This window comes from Salvelinus alpinus, chromosome 4 (assembly GCF_045679555.1).
Source record: "Salvelinus alpinus chromosome 4, SLU_Salpinus.1, whole genome shotgun sequence".
NCBI classification, from domain to species: domain Eukaryota; kingdom Metazoa; phylum Chordata; class Actinopteri; order Salmoniformes; family Salmonidae; genus Salvelinus; species Salvelinus alpinus.
The window spans coordinates 67493069-67512531 of record NC_092089.1 but is presented as its reverse complement, the minus strand read 5'-3'; the positions used below and the strand labels follow the sequence as shown (position 1 = coordinate 67512531).

At 43.6% G+C, this 19463-nt stretch overlaps 1 protein-coding gene across 1 annotated transcript in view; it reads right to left on the bottom strand.

Moving 5' to 3' along the window:
- LOC139574231 (sodium/hydrogen exchanger 6-like) overlaps positions 1-18405 on the bottom strand; it is a 29710-nt gene extending 11305 nt beyond the window's left edge. Inside the window, exons 1-11 of the mRNA XM_071398601.1 lie at positions 17850-18405; positions 16996-17195; positions 14147-14224; positions 13957-14033; positions 13444-13556; positions 13060-13165; positions 10784-10925; positions 10248-10353; positions 10048-10136; positions 9813-9926; positions 9399-9510 (exon numbers count right to left, since the gene is read on the bottom strand). Coding sequence (XP_071254702.1) covers positions 9399-9510; positions 9813-9926; positions 10048-10136; positions 10248-10353; positions 10784-10925; positions 13060-13165; positions 13444-13556; positions 13957-14033; positions 14147-14224; positions 16996-17195; positions 17850-18132 — 1420 coding nt within the window. The 5' untranslated portion in view covers positions 18133-18405. The remainder of the gene's footprint in view (positions 1-9398; positions 9511-9812; positions 9927-10047; positions 10137-10247; positions 10354-10783; positions 10926-13059; positions 13166-13443; positions 13557-13956; positions 14034-14146; positions 14225-16995; positions 17196-17849) is intronic.
- Positions 18406-19463: the final 1058 nt, after the last annotated feature.

Genomic DNA, 19463 nt, shown 5'->3' with positions numbered 1-19463 from the left:
TGGGACATATTGGAGTGCCAACAGAAGAAGCTCTCCAAAAGGTAAGACATGAATTATATCTTTATTTCTGAGTTTTGTGTGGCACCTGGCGGGTTGAAATATGATTGTCAGTACGATCGATAGTGGTTCATAGAGATTACATCTTACACAACTTTTTAATAGATGCCAGGGATCAAATATCATCGATTCCTTATGATGAGATATTGGCTAAATTTGCCAAAGGAAAAAGTATTTTGGGTTTAAGAATCTAGGCGAAATGCCAGAACGATGTATTCTAAAGATGTAACAAATAAAAATGATCTGGCCAAAACCTAGGGGGGGTTAATCTCATGAGACATTTTATGTCGCCTTATTCTGAAATAGATTTCTAGAATGGACGAAAGGGTGGAGGGGTCATGAGGAATTAGGAATTAGCATAGGGGTACCAAACCTAAAATGAAAATGGTGGTGCGGTGGTTATGGAGAATCATGGGGAAAAGAGACCAGTGAATCCTTAGACTCGGTGGCGAGAAATAAAAGATAAACGCTAGGGTGGATTATAACAAACGTTTAATGATTGGAGTAAGGACAGTGGACTTACCATTATCATCTTTGGTTTATAATTAATAATTTGGGATTGCTGATTTTTTTTTTTTTTTTAATGTTACCTTTATTTAAATTAGGCATGTCAGTTAAGAACAAATTTATATTTTCAATGACGGCCTAGGAACAGTGGGTTAACTGCCTTGTTCAGTGGCAGAACAACATATTTTTACCTTGTCAGCTCAGGGATTCGATCTTGCAACCTTTCGGTTACTAGAAACCTGCCGCCCCGCTAAGATGTAGCATTGTGAATGCTAACGAAATGTATACTTTCTTTTCCAGAAGAGGGGGTTTCATTGACTGTGGTCTTGGGGAGAGCAGTTAAGTATAAAAGTATCTGGAATAGGCCATAAACACAGTTCACAGATAAGTAAGGCCTGTTCATGTGTGTTTTTGACCTACGGTTTACCACACACAATTTACTGGTTATGAATATGCGTTAGTAGTGTTAATACTGTGGGAATTATTTTGTGTGGGGTCTTTACAATTTGGTTTTAAATTGGGTATGCAGAATGATGGAAATGTTTTACATGTTTTAAAGGGTTTCTGAAGGACAGGGAAAGAAAGGGGAGAGGAAATATTTAATGGTGTTGGATGCCCTGTACCCTGACTTTCTGGTGAGGCCTGATCAATCTCACTAGAAATGATCAAAACAGGTGGGATTTAATTATAAAATGAATGAGAAACACCAGTCTCTATTCTATTTTACCATTACTTCATGAGATATCATTATTTCCTTATGGAGTTATCAAGAGTTGTAATTCTAAGTTGATGGGTTATTCAAATTTGTTTATTTTAGATTTAACACGATTTTGAATCACAATGTGAATCATGTGTTCAAAGGGGAAACTACCAGTTCCCCAGGGCTTCGGGTAAATACACAAATGTATTTTGTTTACTCTGCATATAGAAGGAAAAATATATGTTAATGAGGGTTGACAGTTACTCCAAATGGATTGTGATGTGTATTGCTGATTTCATGAAATGGATTGTGATATGTGAATTGCTGATTTAATTTCTTGACATTGTTTCGATACAACATTTCACAAGATCTGCTGGATGGTTGGGATTCTCCCATGGGTTATGGTGCTAACTCCCTGATCTGGTAACTCTTCCGAGAGGTCGCCAGTAAAATAAGGAAGTATGAACTAATTTTGAAAATGGTTTCAACAGTAACAGTATGTTGTTATGCTCTTTGACATTGGTCGTAGAGATAATGTTAATAAGGAAATTGGGAATGTAATAGTTGTCATATAGTCGACGCTTGTCTGGATTTCCTGAATCAGAAAGGAATTGAACTAAACTGTTGTTCTGATCTGTCCTCTCGAGGTTATCATGGAAGGTGACGTCAGATTGTGTCTTAATGCATGGTAGGAATAATGTGACCACAAACCGGCTGAAGAAAGAGCAACAAAGGCGTTCAATGGGACAGTGACTTTTAACACACCAATCTGAGTCCGAGCCATTAACCTGGGTACGGGCGGCAGGAGTGCGCCATGAGTCCTGAGACCGCGCATGTGGAGTGAGCGTGGAGAGAGATAACATACAAACTTCTCTCATGCTCCTGGTGTACTGGTGGGAGAAATGGACCAGACAGAATGGTGAGAGAATTGTGTACGTGGGAAAAACTGATTACTTTATATTGAAAAATCGGGACATTACCAAGGGCCATCAAATCTGACAGGCAAGAGTTACATACAGTTGAAGTAGGAAGTTTACATACACCTTACTCAAATAAATTTAAACTTAGTTTTTCACAATTCCCTGTCTTAAGTCAGTTAGGATCACCACTTTATTTTAAGAATGTGAAATGTCAGAATAATAGTAGAGAGAATTATTTATTTCAGCTTTTACTTCTTTCATCACATTCCCAGTGGTTCAGAAGTTTACATACACTCAATTAATATTTGGTAGCATTGCCTTTAAATTGTTTAACTTGGGTCAAACGTTTTGGGTAGCCTTCCACAAGCTTCCTACAATAAGTTGGGTGAATTTTGGCCCATTCCTCCTGACAGCGCTGATGTAACGGAGTCAGGTTTGTAGGCCTCCTTGCTCACACGCTTTTTCAGTTCTGCCCACAAATTGTCTAAAGGATTGAGGTCAGGGCTTTGTGATGGCCACTCCAATACCTTGACTTTGTTGTCCATAAGCCATTTTGCCACAACTTTGGAAGTATGCTTGGGGTCATTGTCCATTTGGAAGACCCATTTGCGTCCAAGCTTTAACTTCCTGACTGATGTCTTGAGATGTTGCTTCAATATATCCACGTACATTTCCATCTATTTTGTGAAGTGCACCAGTCCCTCCTGCAGCAAAGCACCCGCACAACATGATGCTGCCACCCCCGTGAGTCACGGTTGGGATGGTGTTCTTCGGCTTGCAAGCCTCCCCCCTTTTTCCTCCAAACATAACAATAGTCATTATGGCCAAACGATTATATTTTTGTTTCATCAGACCAGAGGACATTTCTCCAAAAAGTACAATCTTTGTCCCCATGTGCAGTTGCAAACTGTAGTCTGGATTTATTGCGGTTTTGGAGCAGTGGCTTCTTCTAGGCTGAGCGGCCTTTCAGGTTATGTTGATATAGGACTCGTTTTACTGTGGATATAGATACTTTTGTAGCTGTTTCCTACAGCATCTTCACAAGGTCCTTTGCCGTTGTTCTGGGATTGATTTGCACTTTTCGCACCAAAATACGTTCATCTCTAGGAGACAGAACGCGTCTCCTTCCTGAGCGGTATGATGGCAGCGTGGTCCCATGGTGTTTATACTTGCGTACTATTGTTTGTACAGATGAACGTGGTGCCTTCAGCCATTTGGAAATTGCTCCCAAGGATGAACCAGACTTGTGGAGGTCTACCATTTATTTTCTGAGGTCTGATTTCTTTAGATTTTCCCATGCCATGATGTCAAGCCAAGAGACACTGAGTTTGAAGGTAGGCCTTGAAATACATCCACAGGTACACCTCCAATTGACTCAAATGATGTCAATTAGCCTATCAGAAGCTTCTAAAGCCATGACATAATTTTCTGGAATTTTCCAAGCTGTTTAAAGGCACAGTCAACTTAGTGTATGTAAACTTCTGACCCACTGAAATTGTGATACAGTGAATTATAAGTGAAATAATATGTCTGTAAACAATTGTTGGAAAAATGACTTGTGTCATGCACAAAGTAGATGTCCTAACTGACTTGCCAAAACTATAGTTTGTTAACAAGAAATTTGTGGAGTGGTTGAAAATGAGTTTTAATGACTCCAACCTAAGTGTACGTAAACTTCTGCCTTCAACTGTATGTGTCGTTGGGAAGGAGGAAGTCCCGGGAGGAGGGGAGTGGTATTGAGGAAGGTCTACACACTGCGAACAATCTAGACTAAGAATGCAGTGAGATACCAATCTTTCATTACCATGCCACTCGCAACAGGAAAACAGGGACAAAGGGGTGGTGTTGTAATGAGAAGAGTTATTTCCGGCAATAAAAGGTCCCACTTATAAACGTACATTCTAACCGTGATGTGTGCTAGGTTGAGAAGATTGAATTCGAGTGATAGACTCAAAGTAAAGCACGGAGGACAGTCATTCTAAATTTGGGTTGGATAATTTATCAAATGTTTTAGTTATAATTCGGATACAGCGGGAGAGAATTGTTCTCAAACTGTGAGGGGTGGGTGCACTGCTCAAATGTATTATGCCTAGGAAGCCTCTAGAAACCTTATCTTTAAGTGTCCTCCGACAGGGAGGTTATTAGAAAACTCACTGGATGATAGCTTGGTTCAAACAGTACGTTTTTTTTTATTTATTACCATGTGATCAGAATTTTATGTTAAATCGCATTAATATATAGATTAGATTGCTTATATACGGTACAATTAATTGCATACAAGGCCCATAGTCTTGCATTAACACCCAAGGATGAAAATGAAGGAGACGGGCATGGAGACCAGCATCACATGGGCTTGGAACGTAACGGATGGATGGTTCTTTCCCCAGTTTTAGTCGCATCAAGGGTGGTGTGAAATTATTAAACATTAACTTTTTCCTCTTTCCTTTTCAAGTCAATACGTTTTTAGGTTTCGTGCAACATAAGTGTGATCATTGTTCCAGTAGGGACTGATGTACATTGACTAATTGATTTAAGAATGTTTCTTAGTATGCTTATAAATGTAGAAGTGCATAAGGGGTAGTGACTAGTGTGTTATGGTTTAGATGGAATGATATATGTGCAAATGTATCTGTAGCAGGAAGTGATGTACACATGAGCTCTGTGTTTGAGACATAATGTTTACATAAGGCTGTTAACTTCTCTAGGGTAGGGGGCAGCATTTTCACGTTTGGATGAAAAGCATACCCAAATTCAACTGCCAGCTACTCATCCCCAGAAGATAAGATATGCATATTGTTAGTAGATTTGGATAGAAAACACTCTGAAGTTTCTAAAACGGTTTGAATCATGTCTGTGAGTATAACAGGACTTATTTAGCAGGAGAAAACCCGAGGACAAACCATTCAGATTTTTTGTTGTTGTTGAGGTCACTCTCTTTTCAATGAGTTTATTGGGAAACCAGATTTCTAAGCGACATGCTTGCAGTTCCTACGGCTTCCACTGGATGTCAACAGTCCTGAGAAATTGGTTGAGGTTATTCCTTTGTGTAATGAAGAAGTACGGCCATCTTGAAAAAGTGTCACTTCATGTGTACTGTTTGATAGAGGCGCAAGACCAGAAAGCATGCTTGCGTTTGTTTTTGTCCTGTATTGAACACAGATAATCCCGTCTTCAATTGTATCGATTATTAACGTTAAAAAATACCTAAAGTGGTATTACAAAAGTAGTTTGAAATTTTTTGGCAAAGTTTACAGGTAACCTTTGAGATATTTTGTCGTCACGTTTGAGCAAGTTGGAACCTGTGTTTTTCTGGATCAAATGCGCCAAATAAATTGACATTTTGGATATATATCGACGTAATTAATCGAACAAAAGGACCATTTGTGATGTTTATGGGACATATTGGAGTGCCAACAACAGAAGCTTGTCAAAGGTAAGGCATGAATTATATTTTTATTTCTGCTTTTTGTTACTTTTCTCTTTGGCTGGAAAAAGGGCTGTCTTTTTCTGTGACTTGGCTCATACCTAACATAATCGTTTGGTGTGCATTCGTCGTAAAACCTTTTTGAAATCGGACACTTTGGCTGGATTTACAACAAGTGTATCTTTAAAATGGTGTAAATTTGAGGAATTTAAATTATGGGATTTCTGTTGTTTTGAATTTGGCGCCCTGCAGTTTCACTGGCTGTTGACGAGGTGGGACGCTACCATCCCACATACCCTAGAGAAGTTAAGTGAGCTGGAATGTGACTGGGGTGGAGATCTGTGGGGCTCATAAATTAAGGTTGTGGTGATAGAGTGGTATCATCCCCAGACTATGTATATTGTTACACGAGATAGCTCTCCTCACTCTCCTGCGAGCTAACTGTGCACAATATAGGGACTACTATGAAGTTAAACTGAACGTTACACATACCCAGATCATGGTGCGAGTAGCAGAGATAGTGTTGGCATTTCAGACACTATTGTCAACTTTCAAGAAACCTGTGACTCAAGAGGTTTTTTAGGTTGGATATCCTTCCAACTTCATTCATCTTTTCCCTATTCATAACAGCCAGCGAACACTTGACAGATTCCATGCAGTAGCTACTCACGGCAGTCGCTGTAGGGACAGTAATTAAAGGAGGCTATAGTAACAGCATGGAATTGGACTACGGCGCAAATGAGGGAGTTTGAGGTACGCGTCACGGGCAGTGTCAGTAGTAGCCGGGGTTATTTTAGTAGCATTGTTGGGATATCATTTTATGAGGACTCATGCCACATGGCTTGGTAACTGGGAGACCGATGGGAGTACCGGGTGCTGTTATACATGTCACAGATTAATGATCTGGGCTAAGGGGAGTCTGTGTTGTCAGGAAATGACCAATGCATTGCATTGTGTATATTCCCAGGTGGAAGCAGCACATGAGGAGCAGCAGATAACCGAGGACCACGAGCTGAATTCTGGAGATCAAGATACACCAGGCGGGAGTGTTGGGACAGCGTTGGTCTGGTCTACACGCAGTACTCCTTACAGCACCTGCAGCGGTAAACATCGTCATGTCTCTCCTCGGTGGGTTCACAGTTCTCACGTGAAGTGAGGTCCAGCTGCATAATGGGCGAGCTTGAAGACGCCATGACAGAGGAAGCGGAGCTAATGAGAGAGAGAGAAAGACTAGATTCCACTGTAGACATACAGATGGTTTGGGTCTGGGAGCTACTTTAACCTCCATAGTTGGGTTTAGTTGCCTTTTTGGTTAATGCATCAGATGAAAGGATATATGTTGGGGTTATTGTACTCTGGACAACATTCTGGAGGCATTCTCAAGAGTAGCGTTGATTAGGGCTATGCACTTGCCCATCAGGTGGCAAAGAAGGAGATGGGGAACAAAGTGAAAATTATATGGCTTGGGAACACCTCTCGGAGCCTGTGGCAGGAAAGGGGAAGACTGGGTGAAAGCATGAGGAGGTTCTCTAGGGCCTTCATTTTTGTGGAATCCAGCAGAAAAGTATCCTGGGGGCATAGTGTCAGGCGAAGAGAGAGTGGGAATTGTCATGTTATCAGACTTTGGGTTTTCATGCATATATAATTATGCATAGCTTACCACACTGTGAATACTGTTATGTTTTGTGTTTCTTTTTGCTTTTCAAGTCTTATGCGATCACTCTCTTAGGAACCAGAAGTAGAAAGTTGAAATGGAAGAAGTCAACAGCTCCAGCGGACATGTTATTATCAGTGTTCTATGAGAAATGAGAGTGTGCTTGGTGTGATCACGGAACAGAGGCCATAAGTCTGAGTTTCTAAACCTCACGGTGAATGTTAATCATGTTTATTTTTTTGTTTGTTCATGTTTTATTATCATTGTTTGTCCATTTATAAAGTGATTTCCAAGTTTATGTAATGTTGAACAGTATGATGTCAAATGTTCAAAAAGGGGGGACTGATGGGTTTGGATTTCTGAACTTTAAATGTTATTATTCATTAGTTATAATAGAGACCTGAGGGGTGCCATAGCCGAGGGGCCACACCAGAGGTTAATGGTTATCTGTAGGGGGAAGGTATATGGTGGGTGCAATTAAGCTTGGAATGTACTGAGTATGGAAACGATCACGTGGCAGGCATTGATAAGGGAAGAGAACCATAGATTAGAGATGAAGGGGGTTGAGGTCAGGTCACGTTAAGGGAGAAGGAAATGTTTATTGCCCGTATCACTTAGTTTCCTGCCTTCTTTTTGCTTTTCAAGTCTTATGCGATCACTCTCTTAGGAACCAGAAGTAGAAAGTTGAAATGGAAGAAGTCAACAGCTCCAGCGGACATGTTATTATCAGTGTTCTATGAGAAATGAGAGTGTGCTTGGTGTGATCACGGAACAGAGGCCATAAGTCTGAGTTTCTAAACCTCACGGTGAATGTTAATCATGTTTATTTTTTTGTTTGTTCATGTTTTATTATCATTGTTTGTCCATTTATAAAGTGATTTCCAAGTTTATGTAATGTTGAACAGTATGATGTCAAATGTTCAAAAAGGGGGGACTGATGGGTTTGGATTTCTGAACTTTAAATGTTATTATTCATTAGTTATAATAGAGACCTGAGGGGTGCCATAGCCGAGGGGCCACACCAGAGGTTAATGGTTATCTGTAGGGGGAAGGTATATGGTGGGTGCAATTAAGCTTGGAATGTACTGAGTATGGAAACGATCACGTGGCAGGCATTGATAAGGGAAGAGAACCATAGATTAGAGATGAAGGGGGTTGAGGTCAGGTCACGTTAAGGGAGAAGGAAATGTTTATTGCCCGTATCACTTAGTTTCCTGCCTAGCAATAAAGATACAATGTTTAGTGAGAAGGAGGAGACTCCGCCCAAAGTGGGGTACAAATACCAGCACTATTGTAAACATGTTTTTGTCAATTCAGCAGTCTGATCCTTTGGGAAGAATACACTTGGTTTAAGCTTTCACAGTGTCCTTCAAGTTCTTACTCTAATATTTTAGAACCTAACACAGCCAATCAGCATTCAGGGCTCGAACCACCCAGTTCGTATGCGTGTGCACAAGCGACAAGCTGTGTGTGTCTCTCCACAAGCCATATCACTTAAAATAGCTTTTTGTTAGATAACGTCGCTGGTGTGGGAACTCTGTAAACAGTTTCAATAATCGTCATCACATGACAATCAGTTAGTACAGTTACATAGTGGTCAATGTAACAACACGTTCTGGTATGACTTGTTTTTTCTATATTTATAATAATAATATTATTATTAATAATGAATCAAACTGGCATTCCAAGTGCTTCTCTATCAACTGAGCTTCAGAAGACTAAGGATGTAATGGCAGAACAGTGACTTCTAAAATCACTGGACATAAGAAATCAGACTCATAAATCAACATGGTTCAAAAAGTGGCAGGATATCCCAGCCTCTGCACTTTTTTAAATTTCCCCAAAAATATTTTAAAGTAATAATAAATACTAAAATTGTGGCAGATATTTCATCACTTGAAACCTAGAAACTGGACAGAAAGCGCTATATTATCATCACCTTTTCTCTTCAAGTAAATACAATGCTATTTAATCTAGTGATTAAAAAAGGAAAATGAAAAATGGTGGCGCCAGATCTCCGCCTGGCCACATTCCAATCTTTATTTCCACTAATTAGTCTTTTGACAAATTAGAACAGCTCTTTTGACAATAATTGGGCAAATGATCAGAATTGGGCTGCCTGTGTAAATGCAGTACCTGCAAACATCATCATGTGCTGGAAGTTGGAGCTGATCTTGTTCCTGCGTCCAAGGTTGAGCAGGAAGGACAGGGGGTAGATGTTGGCTGCTCTGCCCAGGAACACTGCCAGCTGGGAGTGATTGTTGTCAAGGAGAGGTCCATAGAGGGTAAAGAAACTAGCAATGTCCTGAAAACTTTTCAGTCTAGTGCCTTCCCAGCATTACAAACAAAATTCTGTACTTAGATGCCCAGTAATGCTACTTACTCTATTATGACTACAGTGGTTAGATAACAGTTAAATAATGCCCAGTTTGTCATTGCTTATGCCATTCCCACCCAGTCTTACAGTTTAACCCCTATACACTACTCTACTCTTAGACTAGGGTTGCGTGCTGTACTCCCATCATCTCATTGTATTATGAGTGAGGATACAAAAGCGCCCACGATGAAGGTGGGGTTGAAGATGTGGTTCTGGAAGGTGAACAGGGCCAGACCCATGTAGGAGAAGATGAAATTCTCTGCCAGGAAGTTCAGAAGCTCAAACAACTACAGGACAAGACAAAAACAACCTTTCAGGGACCATTTTGGAATGTCAATATTTAGCAGATGACATTGCTGTCCAGCGTAGCTCGCAGTAAATAAATGCAATGGTAAACGTGGTCCTCACCTGTTTGGTCCTGTCCTGTGATTCAGGGGACAGGTTGTTGAAGGTGTAATGAGCCTGAGTGATCCCGCAGAAAAGCACTGCCACCACACCTGCAGAAACAAACAACAACAACAACCAGACACACCATAAGAAAGTGGGTCATGAAAAAAATAACCTGTGGGGGGTGGGGCCATGACCGGTTCAGTAAGATGATTGGTTACCTGTGAAGCCACAGGCCTCTGCCATTAAGAAGGTGCTCCAGGACATGAGGAAGAAGAGAGCAGTCTCCAGTAGCTGGAAGTCCCTCAGCTTAGTGAACTTAGTGACGTGAGGATAACAGTCAAGGAGAAAATGCGTCATGAAAACGACCACACTACACAACTCACCAAACACTGAAAGAACAGCTTAGACTCCAGAGCATTGAGGTCATTATATAGCAACTAGCAAGTTGACAATACCAAGAGCACTTTTACATTTTAGCCATTTAGCAGATGCTCTTATCCAGAGCGATTAGTGCCAAGCTCAAGGGCACGTCGATAGATTATTTCCCTGGTCGGCTCGGGGATTCAAACCAGCGACCTTTCGGCTACTGGCCCAACACTCTTAACCGCTAGGCTAAGAATCTACTTCATCCATTGGAATACAAGAACAAAAGCATTTCCATCTGTTTGTAACCTTGCTGTTACTGTAATATACATTTTTGCATTTCTAGACCCTCAAATCACACAGAGGAAGTACTTAATTGACTAAAGGATATGAGCGCCGTCATGACCCCGGTGGCCACTCCCAGGGCGAAGGATCCACTGAAGACACCCAGGAACACCCCAAAGGACTTCAACATGGCCATCACCTCAAAGGTGTGACTGTTGTCCCCCTCCGGCTGGTACGACACGATGGACCTGGTACACACACACACACACACACACACACACACACACACACACAGTCAATCCCAGAAAAGGTGCAAAATAATAGAGTAGCTCAAGCGGCCTATGTGGATGGATGAAGTGTTACGAGGGTGGAAATGGAAATTAAATACCGGTATTTACTGCATCATTTCTGGGCATGAGAAATGAACGAACCATAGATCATTAGTACGGTTAGACCTAGAGAGCTGGTTAACAAAATGTGCTTCCATCCTGAAGAGGTTGAACGTCTTGAAAAGTCCCCAATGATATCAGAACTAAGGTATGGTGTACCAGGTATATCCCTACAGACCAGGGGAGGCCTTTATACAAATGACTCTGATGATCCTAATGACCCAAGAGCACTGTATAGTACTAGTACTAACATTTGCATGCCCGGTCTGTTTGAAGTGCAGATGACTCTCTTATGCAAATATATAGTGGCTCGCTGTGTCAATATCTACAATGACTATCGTAGTTTCACATGGAAAACCCATTAAGAAATTATGAGATTATACTACAGTATGCGCACATCAGCGGGGGCTGGTGGGAGCAGCTATAGGAGGATGGGCTCATTGTAACGGCTGGACTGGAATACATGGAACGGAATACGGTTTCCATGTCTGATACCGTTCCATTTATTCCACTCCAGCCGTTACAATGAGCCCGTCCTCCCACAGCTCCCCCTACCAGCCTCCACTGGTGCACATACTTGTGTATAGATATCTGCTAGTAAGTACGGTCCTGTGTATGAAGTGATACCATCCTCTGAGCAGCAATGTTCTACACTGGAGGGTTCTATGGGACTACTAGCTACCCAGTCTTAAGGTATCTCTCAGCACTGACTGTAGCAGAAATACATCAACAGCTTTCCATTCAAGTCAGACCAGAGGGACTATTGGGCATGGGTTTTTCAACTCGTAGCTACGGGGAACCACTCGTGAAAGATTAGCTGAAGCTTGGAATTAGTGATTCTAGATAACATGGTTAAATCCAAATTGCAATAAATCCAACCTCATTACACAATTCTGGCTCATGCGGCAGCAAAAGAAATCTGTGTTAAACTGATCAAATAAGAGGGTTATCACTATTCCCTAAAAAAATTTAACAATTCTCTTACATAACATCATTACCAGGGCATACGTACATGGCTGAGAGAAAAGCAGTGAGTGAGAGAGCGGTTTGACCGAGAAGACAGAGAGAGGAAGGGCAAAGGGGTTAGAGCCGAGCAGCAGGACCATGCAAATTGGGGACGTAATGAACGCCTGTCACCCAAACAGCAAATCACCAGGATTCTACACCACAAGAACTGGCTTACATTTTGAATTGAGGACTCAAGAGTTGACCTAATGCATACCTCAAGATCCACAAAACGGATGCCATGAAATATAGGCTCAGCACTCTAGCTTTTTGCTTACGCAAACATCTGACACGCTTTTGATGTCGGCGTGAACTATCCGTTTAAGGGTTGTACTTGTGCTGCATAGCTGCTATCTGGGGTGTAACGGCTGGTCATTTGCCGTGCATGTTCTCACGATGCAAAAAGAAGCCACCGCAAAAGCACTCTGAGCTAGCACACCCGTTCAGGGGAGTGTCTCGCGTCGCCGCCACGCCCTCTACCCAATGATTGGCTGATTGATTGGCTCCAGGGGCGTGCTGCACCCCCGCGCTGAGCCGACCATAATACATTAGAATTCTGAAAATAATCAGAGTTCCCGGCAGAGGGAAGGTACTGGTTAGGGTTACCAAAGGGTCAATCGCACACATTCCACAGCATTAATAATAGTTATTGGTTTAGTACAACCAGGTCACACACTGGATAATCAATACCAAAAAACATTTGGTTGAGAGTGTGTTTGTGTTTGTGTGTGCGTGTCCATGTGCATGTGTGTGTGTGTGTGTGTGTGTGTGTGTGTGTGTGTGTGTGAGAGACTAGGACAAACCTCCCCCTTATCCAGCCCAAAATATCTATAACAGTTCCAAAGCACAGCTGTTTGAAGATGAGGTTTGTCAGCCAAAGCTTCACAACAATGTATCACAAAGACAAATACCAAACTTCACAATGTGAGTGTGTCAAGGAGACCGACAGATGGTAGACAGGTGTGTCAGGTCAAGACGGAGGACTCACGAGGACAGCACCACGGCCACGGCGTCGTTGAGAACGCTCTCTCCAAACAGCAGAGCGTACAGATCCACGTCCACCTGCAGCTCGTTGAAGATGGCCAGCACCGTCACTGCAGGACAGGAGACAGTAAAGTAAAGGCTTCAGCTCGGCTGCATACTCCCTTAACAGACCTTTGCTTGAAAAACTAGAAAAAAGCAGCAATAGTACTGTTTGTTCATTTTGAGACACCGTAGCCTCAAATAGTTTTTGCAGCTTGTGAATCAGGAAAACTTTGGATAACAATATATAGACTAGGCTTATGACTGCTGAAGCAAGCGGTTGAACCATTACCGTGTGGTCCATTATTGAATGTCCTAAAGAGGTGACTGACATGAACAGGGTCTGTACCTGGGTCAGTTGCAGAGACAATGGCTCCAAACAACAGACAGTCTGTGAAGAAAAAGTCCCCGTTAAGCTGTCCCACCTGCTTCATCAGCGTGACACATCCGTACATCAGCAACCTGCACAGAGGTAGAGATCATATTACCTCAGGTCAGCATTTCTCTGACAGGTCACACAAAGGACTAAAGGTGTATGAACACACAAAGATGTAACGCATACATAATACAGTATAGCTGGGTGTAAACTTGCAGGTTGGCATTTGTTGTCATGAATCTTGCCCTGGAGGCAGCTCCGCAGAGTGGTCACTAGCTGGCACAGCCACAAAGTCATAATATCAGATTTTAAACCTAAACCTAACCATACAGCTAACCCTAATGCCTAACCTTAAATGAAGATCAAAATGCTAATTTTTATTTGAATGAATTTTGACTTTGCAGCTGGCCCATCTAGCGGAAATCTTTCCGGTCAGCCTCCATGGCAAGATTCATGACAATAAAAGTCCAGCAGCTATAAACTCACCCAATGATGAAACATGATATGACTGTTCCCAGAAAGGCGTAGGCCAGGATGGACCCCATGTTCCTGAAGAAGTGTCTCTGAGAGAGAGAGTTACGTGAAGGATTAGGCCTAAATATTACCGACGAACAAATCAGCACTGTGATATTTTACTATTGATTCAACTTTTAAACTAACCAACCACATGCCTTACCCTCTTCAGACTGTAGCCGGCATGGAAGATGATAGGGGGCAGGAGGATGTTGAAGAACACCTCAGGGTCAAAGGTCACCTGAGAAAAGAAGAAAAACTCAGAAGGGTTGTATTACATCACTGTACAGTACAGTATAATAAAATGTGATTTTTTTGTTGTTGTTATAACCCAATTATAAATGCACGTAATAATAACTAACTAGGGTCCAAAGTCCATTTTCATTTTCCATCATTGTTGTTACCTTAAGAAAACTCATGAGACCATAGGCCTACTGGTAAAAGCCACATAAGGGAGTACTCTGGGCAGTGCAAAAAAATCAATTGGTGGTACAGAACAGGGCTCCGGGCAGCCGAGCGGAAATGGAGGAAAACTCGCCTCCCTGCGGACCTGGCATCCTTTCACTCCCTCCTCTCTACATTCTCCTCTTCTGTCTCTGCTGCTAAAGCCACTTTCTACCACTCTAAATTCCAAGCATCTGCCTCTAACCCTAGGAAGCTCTTTGCCACCTTCTCCTCCCTCCTGAATCCTCCTCCCCCTCCTCCCCCCTCCTCCCTCTCTGCGGATGACTTCGTCAACCATTTTGAAAAGAAGGTCGACGACATCCGATCCTCGTTTGCTAAGTCAAACGACACCGCTGGTTCTGCTCACACTGCCCTACCCTGTGCTTTGACCTCTTTCTCCCCTCTCTCTCCAGATGAAATCTCGCGTCTTGTGACGCCCAACAACCTGCCCGCTTGACCATATCCCCTCCTCTCTTCTCCAGACCATTTCCGGAGACCTTCTCCCTTACCTCACCTCGCTCATCAACTCATCCTTGACCGCTGGCTACGTCCCTTCCGTCTTCAAGAGAGCGAGAGTTGCACCCCTTCTGAAAAAACCTACACTCGATCCCTCCGATGTCAACAACTACAGACCAGTATCCCTTCTTTCTTTTCTCTCCAAAACTCTTGAACGTGCCGTCCTTGGCCAGCTCTCCTGCTATCTCTCTCAGAATGACCTTCTTGATCCAAATCAGTCAGGTTTCAAGACTAGTCATTCAACTGAGACTGCTCTTCTCTGTGTCACGGAGGCGCTCCGCACTGCTAAAGCTAACTCTCTCTCCTCTGCTCTCATCCTTCTAGACCTATCGGCTGCCTTTGATACTGTGAACCATCAGATCCTCCTCTCCACCCTCTCCGAGCTGGGCATCTCCGGCGCGGCCCACGCTTGGATTGCGTCCTACCTGACAGGTCGCTCCTACCAGGTGGCGTGGCGAGAATCTGTCTCCGCACCACGTGCTCTCACCACTGGTGTCCCCCAGGGCTCTGTTCTAGGCCCTCTCCTATTCTCGCTATACACCAAGTCACTTGGCTCTGTCATATCCTCACATGGCCTCTCCTATCATTGCTATGCAGACGACACACAATTAATCTTCTCCTTTCCCCCCTCTGATAACCAGGTGGCGAATCGCATCTCTGCATGTCTGGCAGACATATCAGTGTGGATGACGGATCACCACCTCAAGCTGAACCTCGGCAAGACGGAGCTGCTCTTCCTCCCGGGGAAGGACTGCCCGTTCCATGATCTCGCCATCACGGTTGACAACTCCATTGTGTCCTCCTCCCAGAGCGCTAAGAACCTTGGCGTGATCCTGGACAACACCCTGTCGTTCTCAACTCACATCAAGGCGGTGACCCGTTCCTGTAGGTTCATGCTCTACAACATTCGCAGAGTACGACCCTGCCTCACACAGGAAGCGGCGCAGGTCCTAATCCAGGCACTTGTCATCTCCCGTCTGGATTACTGCAACTCGCTGTTGGCTGGGCTCCCTGCCTGTGCCATTAAACCCCTACAACTCATCCAGAACGCCGCAGCCCGTCTGGTGTTCAACCTTCCCAAGTTCTCTCACGTCACCCCGCTCCTCCGCTCTCTCCACTGGCTTCCAGTTGAAGCTCGCATCCGCTACAAGACCATGGTGCTTGCCTACGGAGCTGTGAGGGGAACGGCACCTCCGTACCTTCAGGCTCTGATCAGGCCCTACACCCAAACAAGGGCACTGCGTTCATCCACCTCTGGCCTGCTCGCCTCCCTACCTCTGAGGAAGTACAGTTCCCGCTCAGCCCAGTCAAAACTGTTCGCTGCTCTGGCACCCCAATGGTGGAACAAACTCCCTCACGACGCCAGGTCAGCGGAGTCAATCACCACCTTCCGGAGACACCTGAAACCCCACCTCTTTAAGGAATACCTAGGATAGGATAAAGTAATCCTCCTAACCCCCCCCTCCCCCTTAAAAGAGTTAGATGCACTATTGTAAAGTGGTTGTTCCACTGGATATCATAAGGTGAATGCACCAATTTGTAAGTCGCTCTGGATAAGAGCGTCTGCTAAATGACTTAAATGTAAATGTAAATGTACAGTAAGCAAAACAGGTTGGGAACCACTGTCACATAGCCACAGGAAGTATGGATGTTGGGGGTCCTGCAGCACCCTCTGAAAAATCCTAAGATTTATATTATTTGTTTACATTTTCACAAAAGTAGTTGCATTGAATAACAGTGCTCTGTAGGCTACCTCGGGACAAGACTGATGCCCTATGTTATGCACCGAGTTAGACACAGTGTGCATGTGTCTGTGTATTAGACAGTGAGTACGTGTGGAAAATGCCTTGGGAACGATAGAAAGGAAATATGTAAAGAAAGGCAACCGATTTGTCTGAGTTGTACAAAGCCTCCCAAACAGCGGTTTAGATTTGAAAAAAAAACACGTTTAGACAATAACCACAACTTATGTGGAAGCAGCCACTTTTCTGGTCAGTCAAGCCATAATTTCATGTTTCAAAATGAATAATGACCACGTGTTTGGGACTCTACCTTGCGAAGCATCTCGTTGTCTTGCACATCACTGATCTCAGAGGCGCTGATCTCGCCCTTCAGCGTGTACTCGTAGAACTTGCCGCTGACGTTGACGAGCAGTGTGGGTGGGCTGGCATTGACATGGCAACTGAGGGTGACGTTACTAATGTCACGGGGTACGTGGATACCATAGCGCAGGACCACCCCAACCAGCACGCCTGGAGGGAGAGCGAGGGAACAGAGTGAATGAACTTGGGTTAACAAATACCGAATTGCATCTATCAGTTGTCCTCTCTGCCCTTCATGCCGGAACAGCACCATGCGCAATGTACATAAATAACCAGCTAACATTCCATTGAAGAATGCAAGGTGACCTATGGGACTTCAGGAAGTGCATGAAGTGGTCAGAGCAACTAAAGAAAAATACTGCAAAGTAAGTTGAACCTTGTTGGGTGTGTGACATTGAACGGTATGGGTTTAGTACCTGCACACAGTAGCATAACTGATAAGGCATAAATATTATTCCAAACACCAACAACAGAGATCTAATTTAGAGATATGGCCATTGTAGGCCTCATTATTGCCGGAGCCTTGTGTTGTCTTGACAGCATCCCTATTTGAATGACAACAATGTTACCAGATTTCCAGTAAATGTCAATAAACATACTGTGCGTGACCTGTAGCTACATAAACATTATGACGTAGCTTCTATGCAACCAAGAGACTTTTGACATTGTGTTGGACTACTCAGAGACTATCGAAAGTCCAGCATTATGGCAGAAGTATCTTGGTTGCATCGAAGCTAAGTATGACGATAAGTAATGACGACATCATGCAGTCTCCTGACATGGAGGCCTCTCACCCATACTCACCATAGATCATAGCCAGTCCCGTTTCATGCAAAAACCTGAAACGACGGTGCTTGAATAACCATATGGTTAAAATCGTGAGGGTTAGGAGCATGATGAAAATCAGCAGGTCGGCACTGTCTTGTCTGTGGTTATCCTCAACCTTCCTCTCTGTTACCATGTTTTCCATGGCACTATCCTCTGCCCTGCAAACACAGATGCAGAACGACAAACAGGCTAGAACAGTCAGAGCTAACGTCTTCGACATCTTCCGAGTAGCGTTGACTCGGAATTTATTGTAACCCATTTTGACGATTCAATCTTCAAAGTAAGTACGTCGTCGTTATTCCAGGTTTCTAGAAAGATATTTCATGCAAGCTAGCTAAGCGGAGACAGCAACAGTAGATGGATGATTCCGGAAGGAAAAGTGATTGTTTTTATTTCAAAGTAAAAGTCCTTTTGGATATTGGTATGATAAAAAATGTGTTACCGTATTAACGACTAATGTGCCAAACTATATATAGATTTAGGAACGAACTCAATATGCTTTAAAACGACTAAAACCAAATCTAACGTAAACACGGCAAAAGACAACTCAGAACTCGGACATTTCCGACCTGTAGGAAGGTGTGCCCCGTTAAGGTCCTGACGGAAACGCGGCAATTTTGACTTGCTTACTCGTTATAGATTCGTTAATTCGTAAAAATCCAAATAACTTCACAGATCTTCATTGTAAAGGGTTTAAACACTGTTTCCCATGCTTGTTCAATGAACCATAAACAATTAATGAACATGCACCTGTGGAACGGTTGTTAAGACACTAACAGCTTACAGACAGTAGGCAATTAAGGTCACAGTTATGAAAACTTAGGACACTAAAGAGGCCTTTCTACTGACTCTGAAAAACACCAAAAGAAAGATGCCCAGGGTCCCTGCTCATCTGCGTGAACGTACCTTAGGCATGCTGCAAGGAGGCATGAGGACTGCAGATGTGGCCAGGGCAATAAATTGCAATGTCCGTACTGTGAGACGCCTAAGACAGCGCTACAGGGAGACAGGACGGACAACTGATCATCCTCACAGTGGCAGACCACGTGTAACAACACCTGCACAGGATCGGTACATCCGAATATCACACCTGCAGAATGGCAACAACTGCCCGAGTTACACCAGGAACGCACAATCCCTCCATCAGTGCTCAGACAGTCCACAATAGGCTGAGAGAGGCTGGACTGAGGGCTTGTAGGCCTGTTGTAAGGCAGGTCCTCACCAGACATCACCGGCAACAATGTCGCCTATGGGTACAAACCCACCGTCGCTGGACCAGACAGGTCTGGCAAAAAGTGCTCTTCACTGACGTGTCGCGGTTATGTCTCACCAGAGGTGATGGTCGGATTCGCGTTTATCGTTGAAGGAATGAGCGTTACACCGAGGCCTGTACTCTGGAGCGGGATCGATTTGGAGGTGGAGGGTCCGTCATGGTCTGGGGCGGTGTGTCATAACATCATCGGACTGAGCTTGTTGTCATTGCAGGCAATATCAACGCTGTGCGTTACAGGGAAGACATCCTCCTCCCTCATGTGGTACCCTTCCTACAGGCTCATCCTGACATGACCCTCCAGCATGACAATGCCACCA